General features: G+C 45.0%; 1 protein-coding gene across 3 annotated transcripts in view; it reads left to right on the top strand.

The window, feature by feature from the left end:
- Nucleotides 1–12,019, top strand: part of GABRR3 (gamma-aminobutyric acid type A receptor subunit rho3) — a 160,215-nt gene that overhangs the window by 42,440 nt on the left and 105,756 nt on the right. The window contains exons 2-3 of one of the 3 annotated variants that reach the window (XM_073584411.1): nt 1,211–1,311; nt 5,166–5,233. In XM_073584411.1, the coding sequence (XP_073440512.1) occupies nt 1,211–1,311; nt 5,166–5,233 (169 nt within the window). Of the gene's footprint in view, nt 1–1,210; nt 1,312–4,655; nt 4,708–4,781; nt 4,914–5,165; nt 5,234–12,019 lie in introns of those variants that run through there. The other 2 variants (XM_073584409.1, XM_073584408.1) reach the window with 2 other exon arrangements.

Genomic DNA, 12,019 nt, shown 5'->3' with positions numbered 1-12,019 from the left:
ATACCTGTTTGTACATATTTGTATTTTGTCTCTTTTGTAATATCATTTGTATCTTTTGTAAACATTGCCGATTCTCCCGAAGTAAAATTATAAATTTGCTAGCTTTGTTTTTCTTGCTCTGTGAACAATCCGCCACGTACCGCAAATTCACGCTACCAAACGGGTGTCCGATCCACCTATAAGAGATTGGTGGTGGCAGCATAGTTTTCATATTTATGTGGTTTTGGGGACTCGATGGTGACTGGATCAAGGTATATATATATATACTGCTCAAAGAAATAAAGGGAACACAAACAGCCTGTTGCAAATGGAAAAGTGTTCCCTTTATTTTTTTTGAGCAGTATATATATGTTCCTATCGGGAACCGGTGGTATATATACATCCCGTCACATCACGTGCCGCAATATTCAACATAAATGAGAACAGCTGCGCTCATTTTCTTATCCTCTGTCAATACCCTTTTTGGCCAGCAGGGCAAGGGGGTGCCAGAGAGCTGCAAGTTCCTGACTAAAGTTCGTGACATCGGTGATTATATGGAGCCTAAAAAAAAAGACATGCATAATGTTTTGTAGAAGTTTGCCCCACCACACCATCCATCCACATCAACTTTCTTTATGGTTACATTTTGCAAGAATTGTCAAGTGTGATATCTCTTAAAAGCTATTCAAATATCTACCATTGTGCAGGAAACAAGGCAAATGCTACTGGTAATTAAAACTACAATTAAAGAAATGTAGATGGTAATTAAAAATACAGTAAAGACGATTAGACACTCAGTTTTGAAGACTTGTATCTAGTAAACTGATTAATCACTAAGAAAATAGGTTATTTACATTGGTGCCTTTATCAGAAACTGATCTCAAAGTGACCTCCTGATCTAAATCTCTGGGATCAGCGGTTTGCCATGGTGAAAACGTGCAGTATTATATTTTCCTACAGCACCACCACAGAGAAATTGAAGAATTAAATTGTGTCCATTCACATCAATGGGTTTTCTGAGTAATGCAGGAAAGAACAGGAGTTGGTCTTCATAACCACTCTCCACACTGGCCAATGATGATGGTGTTCCACAGACATCATCTTCCTATTCATTCAGAATTCCTTTCTAAGTTTCTAAGGTATTTGAAAATGTGTTCTTGCCTGAACAATGCTTTGCATACATAAAGGAAATAATATCAATCACTAATCACTCTGAAATGTAATTTTGCAGTAAAATGAAGAGAATTGACAGCACTAAAGTCCGCCAGGTCAAATCTGAACAGCTTCTACGTATAGATGATCATGATTTTGCCATGAGACCTGGATTTGGAGGTAAGACAAGTTGTCGAGTATGTGGAAATGACTACAGGGAGTCTTGACTCCATAACACTGCCAACAGAGTTATATAAGAGGCATGGACACCAGCCTCAAAATAATTTCTGTATTGTTTTTGTTTTATTCCAGTTCACACAGCTCCCAAAATGCTAGAATTGAATAAATTGATTTGTGATTCCCTAGTTCTGTGTCCAATTCAACCCACCTACTCACAGTAGGACCACCAGGGTTGTCTTCAATTCTCCAGACGGCATTCTTTACCAGAAATTGTGTGTGACCCTATCTAGCCCCCTATGTCATGACAGAGCGTGAGCATCTCACCTCCCGCTAAGCTCAGCATACTATTCACAAAGTTGTTGGCGCATTCATAAAACTACAAAAATTCTCATTTTTTTTCATTTTACGGAACTAGGAGTTTCGCAGAAAGTTGCAACATTTAATTCCAGATTTCTGGGGCAAACTAATAAATTGGTTCCAGAGTGTTATATGGAAATATAACATTTTTTGCACTGTTTTTCCTGCCTTTTTCCTCTCTGCTTTAATTTTTTATTTAGAACAAAAAAAATGTTGCCAGATGTTGGCTGAAGAACAATAGGGAACTTTAAACATGGCACATATAGAGCATTGTTTGTTCCATTTTGGATAGAAATACATGCAGCCGCAGCTCCGGTCCTGAGTGCCGGCGGCAGCGCCGGGTGTTGATGCGAGAGGCTCGTGCGAGTTTCTCGCATCACACACGGTAGTGTGATCCCAGCCTCAGTGTTGCTGTTGTAAGGGTGTAGCACTTCTTCCAGGCTTGTCTAAATGAAAAAGCACATGTTCAGATAAAAAAGGTCACCCAAATAAAGTTTGTAAAAGACAAAAGATATTCATGATGTTTAAAGAAAAAAAAAGAAATAATAGCCACAAAACTGTACATGAAGTTGACTTAATAGACAAATTTTTTTTTCTTCCATTGTATTATATTTTATACAAGCCTAAATATTTGACATATTGCAACAGCATGAATAATGCGAAAAACAGTTTACAGTTATCTATACTACTACCACTGCTACTACGTCTATTACTACTACTACTTAAAGCTTCATGATGCATTTTATGCACTGTACTAATTACTAAGAATTTCTGCTTGTGTTATCTACAGGTGCATTTGCACATTGTATTAGAATTGCTTTGCATTTGGTTTTGTTAAAGGGAACCTGTCACCCCCCAGGGCGTTTTTCAGTTAAAGAGCCACCTTCAGCAGCACTACGGCTGCATTCTGTAAAGGTGGCTCTTCTTTTTCTGACCCCTAGTAACGCTGACATATCGACTTTTATAACTAGCTCCAGGGCCGGACTGGGACTAAAATTCAGCCCTGGCATTTGAAGTTACACAGGCACACTAGTCACATGGTGACTATATAATATTTTTGTACAGTTGTAGGTTACAAGAAGTGAGAGGAGATTAACACGACTATATAACATGTAGTCACAGCTGTGCCCAGTATTTCAGCTCAGTCCTATTTATTGCTTTTAGTTGCAGTACTCCTCCCAAAGCTCTGTCCCCTTTTCTACGCACGGTGACAGAATTCCTGGCAGAACTGCTATCCATTGGGCAACCAGACCCCCTGGTCACAGCCACCCCTATCATACCTCCCAACTTTTGAAGAAGGGAAAGAGGGAGAAAGACAGCGGGCCGCTGCAAATTTTAGGCCACGCCCCGGCCACATCCATTTCACAACTAGTCACACCCATGTCCACGCCCAACCACACCCATTTAGCACTGCTGATCACACTGACTGGTACTGAGGGCACAGTGGCTGGCATTATGGGCACACTGACTGGCACTAAGGAAGAGAGAAAACAGAGAGAGAGAGAAAAAAGAAAACAGAGAGAGAAAGAAAGGAGAGCGAGAGAGAAAGAAAGAACAGAGAGAGAAAGAAAGAAGTAAAGAAAAGAAAGAACAGAGAGAAAGAAAGAGAGGAAAGAAAAAGAAAGAAAGAGGGGAAAGAAAGAACAGAGAGAGAGAAAAAAGAAAGATAAGAGAGAGAGAAAGAAAGAACAGAGGCAGAGAAACAAAATGAGGGAAAGACAGAACAGAGAATGAGAAAGAAAGAACAGAGAAAAAGAGAGAAATAAAGAGAGATTCTATAAAGATAGTATAGCAGCCCGGCTCCCATTGTAGTGCCCACCTGAGCCTTCCGATGCAGGACATATCATGATCCGCTCACATGGCCGGCATCCATGATTCCAAGGCGATCCTGCTGTCTGTGCTGTCGGAGGAGGACATAGTGGTGGAACTGAAGCATTCCTAGTTCGGTCACAATCTCCGCATGAAATTATCTCATTTCCGGTCAGCTTCCAGCATATCACTTCCGGTGGAACGTCATGTGTGAGTTTTAAAATGCTCCCCGGGGCTCCGCCGTGTACTCCTGTGTCCGTGGGAAAAGCCCGCTTTGTATGCTTCGTACACTCTTGGCTCCGCTCCGTACATCCCGTACACATATGGCTCCACACCGTTCACCAAGTACACGGCTCCGCTCAGTACACCTCGTACATGCGCGTCTCCTCTCCGTACACCCTGTACACACGCGGCTCCTCTCCATACACCTCAAGCACCTCGTACACGTGCGGCTCCTCTCCGTACACCCCGTACACACACGGCTCCACTCCGTACACCTCATACACGCGCGGCTCCTCTCCGTACACCCCGTACACACGGCTCCGCTCCGTACACCTCATACACACACGGCTCCTCTCCGCATACCCCGTACACACATGGCTCCGCTCTGTACACCTCGTACACACGCGGCTCCTCTCCGTACACCCCGTACACACACGGCTCTGCTCCGTACACCTCGTACACATCCAGCTCCGCTCCGTACACCTCGTACACATCCAGCTCCGCTCTGTACACCTCGTACATGCGGCTCCGTTCTGTACTCCTCGTACACGTGGCTCCGTTCCGTACACCTCGTACACACGCGGCTCCTCTCCGTACACCCCGTACACACACGGCTCTGCTCCGTACACCTCGTACACATTCAGCTCCGCTCCGTACACCTCGTACACATCCAGCTCCGCTCTGTACACCTCGTACACACGGCTCTGCTCCATACACCTCATACACACACAGCTCTGCTACATCTACCCTGTAAACCCCTCCTGACCCCACACATACAGTACTTACCTCATCCAGCACCATGACAACCAGCACAGCAGAGTCCGGCAGACACCAAGAGGCAGGGCTGTGCGCACAGGACCTGTGATGAGGTCACATGAGGGGCAGAGTCAGGGGTCACATGATCAGGGGTCTGGACAAAGGCTCCTGATCATGTGACCCCTGACTCCTCCCCTCCTGTGACCTCATCACAGGTCCTGTGTACAGAGAAGAGAGCAGGCAAACGACGCTGTGAGTGGCTGTGGGGGGGTCTCAAGCTAGGGCGAGGATGGGGTGCATGGCGGCTTATCACCCTGCAGTGCGCGCAGAGGGCCGGCGGCAGGAACAAAAGCCAGGCCAGTGGCCCACATGACAGCGGCCCAGCGGGAAAATGCCCGGTTGGGCATATTACCAATCCGGGCCTGACTAGCTCCTCATACCTGTAATGTGTCTCATAGGTATGGTGTATCTCCCTGTATCAGCCGCCTACCATCCATCCATCATGCCTGTCCTGTGTCTCGGCGCCGCCCACCATCTGTCCATCATGATGCCCCTGTGCGTCGGTGCCTCCTCCTCTCCTCCTGTTTTGAATGCCGGCGCCTGCACTGTGACAAGAGTTCTCGGGCATGCGCCATGCATGAGAATACTCCTAAATAGCATTTCACCAGAATTCATCCAGAAATGATATGCAAGTTTTCATATTTTCACAGGTTCAGCAATTCCTGTTGGTATTGATGTGCAGATAGAAAGTATAGATAGCATCTCAGAGGTGGATATGGTAAGTAACAAATGATTGGAATCTGCAGCTTTTCTTTATTATTGGTAAACAATATAACAGCTAAATATTTAGCTTTTCAGTGATTTCCCTTTAAATGGAACTTGGCATGGCGATTCATGCTGCCCAAACTGCAGGCACCATGAATGGCAGATAGACTGCATGATCGCAGCCAGGTACATCACTCTCTGAAATGCTCCAGTATTTTAAAAGAAGATATACTTTAAGGCTGTGTACACACACTGCGGATTAGGTGCGGATTCATCCGCGCGGATTTTGTAAAATCCGCAGGTAAATCTGCAGGTCAAAAGACCTGCGGTTTTACCTGCGGATTGCTCTGCGGTTTTGCCCTGCGGTTTTTCATCTCCTCAATGGAGGAGATAGCAAACCGCAGCAGAATCCGCAGAAAGAATTGACATGTCAATTCTTTCTGCGGATTGAAAACCGCAGATAATCCACGTGGAAAATTCTGCACCGTCTGCACTGCGGTTTTTGATTCCCATAGGGAATCATGGTACTGTACACCGCAGCAAAAACTGCTGCGGGTCCGCAGCGGCCAAAACCGCTGCGGAACCGCAGCAAAATCCGCAGCGTGTGCACACAGCCTAAAGATCTGGTGGTGCTAGTCTAGTGTCCAGCTATGGTCTGCTTCTTTCCAGCTCTGCTGCAGATCTTTCCCTCGCATGTAGATAAGAGGAGTGTCAATCACCTGCAGCGGCGCTGGGGAGAGTTATCCAGGGGCGGTTCCGGAGTAATCTGGTCTTCGGCTATGGTTCCTGGCCAGATCTTTGAAGCTTATGTTTTCTGAAATGCTGGAGTTTCAGATCAGAACATACAATTGTGCAGCCAGCCTACGATTCATGATGCCCATGGTTTATATAGCATAAATCACTTGACAGGTTACTGATGTTATAAAAAATCACTACCCTCACATCACGCAGCTGTTCCGCCATGCGCTAGTATAGACTTACTTGCTGCTGTGTGTATGAGGACGGATGTATGATTCTGGTGACTGACTCATTATAAAACCCTTTCCCTCTGATATTACATAAGTGGTTAGGGACTGAGTTAGAATCAGCGCTAGCGATCCTCTGCTGCAACATCCACAGCTGCTAGCGTCCGACATTGCTCTTGCGTCATAGCTTTGTTGTTTAGCGGCAGTGTCCACGCCGCGCTGTAGTAGCAGCTCTCCTTAGCGTCCGCAGCTGCGACGCCACACACACGGTAGGTCTAGATGGATGTAGTGCCGCCGTGTGGGGCTACTCCTGTGACCGGATACCGTGTGTATTTATACTGAGTACTGTGACCTCAACAGGCTCAGTCTTTGTATTTATGTTTATTTGGCATCTCTGTGACTTAACAGAGATTGCTCCGCCCACTTAGGTGACGTTTAACCCTGTGCGCATTACCGCCATATTGCTCCTGCCACCACTTAGCAGCGGTTATATTACCTGCTGCACGGTGTACCCCGAGCGGCGAACGCACTTTATTATTATTTTTATTTAGTGTCTTCCACCGTTCCTAACATTCCTCCAACATAAGGGTGAGTTCTTTTGGTCAATATGAGCTAGGCGAGAAGGGGTGTAATACCATCTAACTGTCACGTGCCCCATCCTGTGTGACACGGCCAGCCGGCCGGTAACTAATACGTCAGGACACGGCACGTGTAATTGTCCAGTGTGACATGGCCTGCAGGCCGGTAACTAATACAACAAGACACAGGGGATAGGGAAACATTTACAACGGTGGGCCCTGCGATAGGGATCGGAACGTGGAGACTTCATGCACTCCCCTGAATCGCTGTCCCTAACACTCTTAACGTTCCCTATACAGGCTCCTCACCTGTCGCCGATCAGGATACCTGTCACTCTAGCAAACCCTACACCTATTACTTACTAGGGAGCTGGGTGGTGCAGGCACTGGCCGCACCGCTGTACTAACACCAAGATGAGGAAAAGTAACAAACAGGGAAACACTTAGCTTTGCTCTGATGCACTTGCTCCTGGCAACAGAGTCCAACACCTGAGTGCATCTTCCTCCCACCGGGTCCAACACCTGGGTGCAGCTTTACAACAACAGCATCCAGCACCCGAGTGCCGCCTTGGAGCAACAGAGTCCAGCACCTGAGTGCAGCTGTCCAGCAACAGTGTCCAGCACCTGAGTGCAACTGTCGAGCAACGGAGTCCAGCACCTGAGTGCAGCTTCCAGCAACAGAGTCCATCAGCTGAGTGCAGCTCTACACCATAGCTGCCACTGTTGTGAGTTCATTTTCTGGTGCACCAGTTGTGAGTTCTCCTGGCTGGCTCCCTCTGGTGGTAACAGGAGGTAGTGAGGCTGATTTAATCAGTAGAGATCTGCCACCTGATAATGAGGATGACGATTGGACCTCAGACTGGATTTAAGACAGCCGACTCCCTATTCTGGTGTTGGTGATTCCTTCTGGCTTGTCAGGTCTTGGTTCTCAGCTCTGTTCCAGTCATCTAAAGCTAAGTTTTTCTGCTAATGTTCACACTTGATTTTGTTGGTCTATTCAGTTTTTTGTGTGGTCAGCCAGCCCCGGCTGGGGCTGTGCTGAATTTCCACTCTTATTTACCTGTATTGGCCAATTTGCTTTTCGTCCCTTATTAGATTGGTCTCTTTTTGCTCTGTCTCAGAATATTTCAGAGTGCTGATATAGTGGGAGAAGTCTAGTGACTTCAGGTTTAATTTTGCTATCAGAAGTGTTGGACATTATTTTTGTAGGATTTTTTGCAGATTGCAGACAGTGTCTTTCCTTTCCTATCCTTTCTAGTTAGTTTGGGCCCCATCGTTTGCTCAGCCTATTTTCCTGCCTGTGTTTGTGCTTTCATCTTGTTTCACCGTCAATACATGTGTGGGGGCTGTCTTTCCTTTGGGGTCTGCTCTGGGGCAGTTAGTTTTCCCATTTTCTTCAGGCTTATGTAGTTATCCGGCTGTGACGAAGCATCTAGGATCATCGTAGGTACGCTCCACGGCTGCTGATAGTTGTGTGGTTAGGATCAGGGATCTGCAATCTGCATAGTTACCAACCTCTCTGGTTTTCTGTGACTTAGCTTGCTTTGTTTTTTTCTCCTTGGTGACCCATTCATAACAGAATCACCATCCATACCGCAGATTCTAGGGTACTCAAAAGCAGGGAAAAGTTGTTTAAAAAAAAAAAAAGTGTCAGAATTTTTTTTTTTTATATTTTTTCCTCTTTTTCTCTGGGGCCATAGGAGGATTTTTTTTTCCTAATGGAGATTAAGCAATTGTCTGATTGTGTGGAGCAACTTGCTGCTGAAGTACAGGGAATTTCCACCTACCTCATTCAGTCACATGCTGCTGAACCTAAGATCCCTACTCCTGATGTGTTTTCTGGGGATCGGTCTAAATTTCTGAATTTTAAGAATAATTGTAAATTATTTCTTGCCTTGAAACCTAACTCATCGGGGAGCTCTGCGCAGCAGGTTAAAATTGTCATCTCCTTGCTGCGCGGCGATCCCCAGGATTGGGCTTTTTCTCTGACACCTGAAAATCCTATTCTGACTAATGTGGATGCATTTTTTCAAGCCTTGGGGTTGTTGTATGATGAATCTAAAGCTGTTGATCAAGCTGAGAGAACCCTGTTGGCATTAAACCAGGGTCAGGATTCTGCAGAGTTCTACTGTCAAAAAGTGGGCGGTCCTTACTACATGGAATGATAGTGCATTGGCAGCTCTCTTTCGGAAGGGTTTATCAGAGACCGTAAAAGATGTTATGGTTGGATTTCCTGTTCCCTCTGGTCTGGATGATTCTATGTCATTAGCCATTCAAGTTGATCGGCGTTTATGTGAACGTAAAACTACACGGGAGGCGCTGCCACCTTTTGAACAAACGTCTGAACCTATGCAATGTGATGGGGTTTTGTCTAGGGCGTAACGTCAGGAGTTTAGAAGGCGTAATAAACTGTGTTTTTTCTGTGGAGACGTCTCTCATACTATTTCTGTCTGTCCTAAACGAAATGGGTCATTAGTCCAGCCTGCCCCACTCCACTTCACTTCATATGTGATGTATTGGGTTCTGTGCGTCTATGTATATTATTTGAAGGTGGACATGTAGATGTCCTTTGGTTGTTTGCACTCTTTACAGCCCATTTCTGGTCTGGATGATCTGGTCTGCTCTTGGAGCCTGACTTCAGGCTGAGGTATTTCCAAATGGGGTTTATTCAGTACATTCCGGAAACGTTTGTTTTTTATGTACCACATTGTGAATAAGAGTATGCCAGAGCTATATAATTGTATGCATTGTCTCAAGGCATTATTTGAGCTTGTGATAACATCCATTTAAAATTTAAAATTTATCTGCATCACTGATATCCATGATTCATTTGTGATGGCTACAGTGTATTAATGTGCTTTCAAAACCTTCTAATTGGGTATTAGTTTACATGGACCTTGGGTATAAGACACTTTCTCCACCAGTGGTAGTGGTTATCAGGTTTGGTTCTCTATTATGAGATATGTATATCTTTTGAATGTGTCACATGTGTGACCATTTTTTAATGTTTTTAATGTGTTGTTGTTTGCTGTGCTTAATTTAAATAAATAAAAATTGTAATATTTTTGCTAAATTCCTATTCAGGGTGATCCCCGATTTGTGGCCTATTCTTTTCTGCTTGTGACTGTCAAACGAAACGTTTTGCACACACATTTGCTGTGGGCAGTGTACAACCTAAGTTTCTTTTGGCAATTACACTGATCTGCTCCTTATCCACGTTTTCCATGAAGGCTTTTGTGGATTCAGGAGCAGCGGTGAATCTGATGGATTTAGATTTTGCTAAACGTTGTGGTTTTTCCATGACGCCTCTGCGGACGCCTATTCCTTTGTGGGGTATTGATGCTACTCCTTTGGCGGAGAATAAACCTCAGTTTTGGACCCAGGTGACAGTGCGAGTTGCCCCAGACCACCAAGAAAATTGTAAATTTTTGGTGCTGCATAATTTGCATGATACTGTTGTTCTTGGTTGCAAACTTATAATCCAGTTTTGGATTGGAAATCTGGGTCTGTGGTGAGTTGGGGTTGTCAGTGTGTTCTTAGGGACGCTCCTGTTTTCTCCACCTCTCCTCAGTCTCATGATATTCCTGATTATCTAGCTGATTTTTCTGATGTATTTAGTGAGAGCAAGTCTGTGTCTTTGCCTCCTTATAGGAGTTATGACTGTGCAATTGAGTTGATGCCTGGGTGTAAATTTCCCAAGGGTCGGCTTTTCAACTTATCAGTACCCGAACATGATGCTATGCGATCCTATATTAAGGAGTCATTGGAGAAGGGTCATATTAGACCATCCTCGTCACCTTTAGGTGCTGGTTTTTTTTTTGTGGCCAAGAAAGATGGTTCATTTAGACCGTGTATTGATTATTGTTCCCTTAACAAGATGACGGTTAAATATCAGTACCCGTTACCTCTGATGTCTGATTTATTCTCCAGAGTTAAGAGTGCCTGCTGGTTTACTAAGCTTGACCTCAGGGGGGCGTATAATCATATTCGCATTAAGCACGGGGATAAATGGAAGACGGCGTTTAATAATCCGGAGGGACAGTTTGAGTACCTGGTGATGCCTTTTGGGCTCACTAATGCCCCTTCTGTCTTCCAGTCCTTTATGAATGATATTTTCCGTGACTTTGTGGATAAGTTTTTGATCATCTATCTGCATGATATTTTGATCTTTTCTAGTGATTGGGATTCTCATGTGGAACACGTCCGGACTGTGATCCGGATTTTGAGGGAGAATTCCCTGTTTGTTAAGGGATCGAAATGCCTCTTTGGTGTATAGAGGATTTCATTTTTGGGATTTATCTTGTCTCCATCGACTATTGAAATGGACCCGGCCAAGGTACAGGCCATTTATGATTGGGTTCAGCCTACTTCTTTAAAGGCCCTCCAGAAGTTTTTGGGTTTTGCTAATTTCTATCGTAAATTTATAGGTAATTTTTCTGGTATTGTCAAACCACTGACTGAGCTGACCAAGAAGGGCGCTGATATGCTTAATTAGTCTCCTGAGACTGTCTCAGCATTTCAGGAGCTTAAGAAGAGATTTACTTCAGCTCCAGTTTTACGGCAACCTGATGTCTCACTTCCATTTCAGGTGGAGGTAGATGCTTCTGATATTGGTGCAGGAGCTGTTTTGTCCCAAAAAGACCCTGTGACCTCTAAAATGAATCCCTGTGCCTTCTTTTCTCGAAAATTCTCTCCATCTGAACGCAACTATGACGTGGGGAATCGGGAATTGTTGGCCCTGAAATGGGCATTTGAGGAGTGAAGACATTGGTTGGAGGGAGCTAGACATCAAGTTGTGGTCCTCACCGATCACAAGAATTTGATTTATCTGGAGTCGGCCAAACGCTTGAATCCTAGACAGGCTAGATGGGCCTTGTTTTTCACGCGTTTTAATTTTGTGGTCTCTTTTCTTCCGGGCACTAAGAATGTTAAGGCAGACGCCCTTTCTAGGAGTTTCTTTGCCGATTCCCTTAGTGTGACCGAGCTTACTACCATCCTAGGTGAGGGGGTAGTTCTTCCTGCCATTTTGCCCGATTTGAGACGCGCCCTGGAGGAATTTCAGGAGGATAAACCTGAGCGTTGCCCTATGGGAAAATTGTATGTTCCTGACCAGTGGAGAAAGAGAGTGATGTCTGAAATTCATTGCTCCGCATTGGCTGGTCATCCAGGTATTTTTGGTACCAGAGATTTGGTGAGTCGGTCTTTTTGGTGGCCTGCCTTATCTCGTGACGTCAGGAATTTTGTACAGTCCTGTGG

This window comes from Dendrobates tinctorius, unplaced genomic scaffold (genome assembly GCF_039654945.1).
Source record: "Dendrobates tinctorius isolate UK_male_01 unplaced genomic scaffold, ASM3965494v1 ptg000084l, whole genome shotgun sequence".
Taxonomy (NCBI): domain Eukaryota; kingdom Metazoa; phylum Chordata; class Amphibia; order Anura; family Dendrobatidae; genus Dendrobates; species Dendrobates tinctorius.
This window is presented reverse-complemented; position numbering and strand designations above follow the sequence as displayed.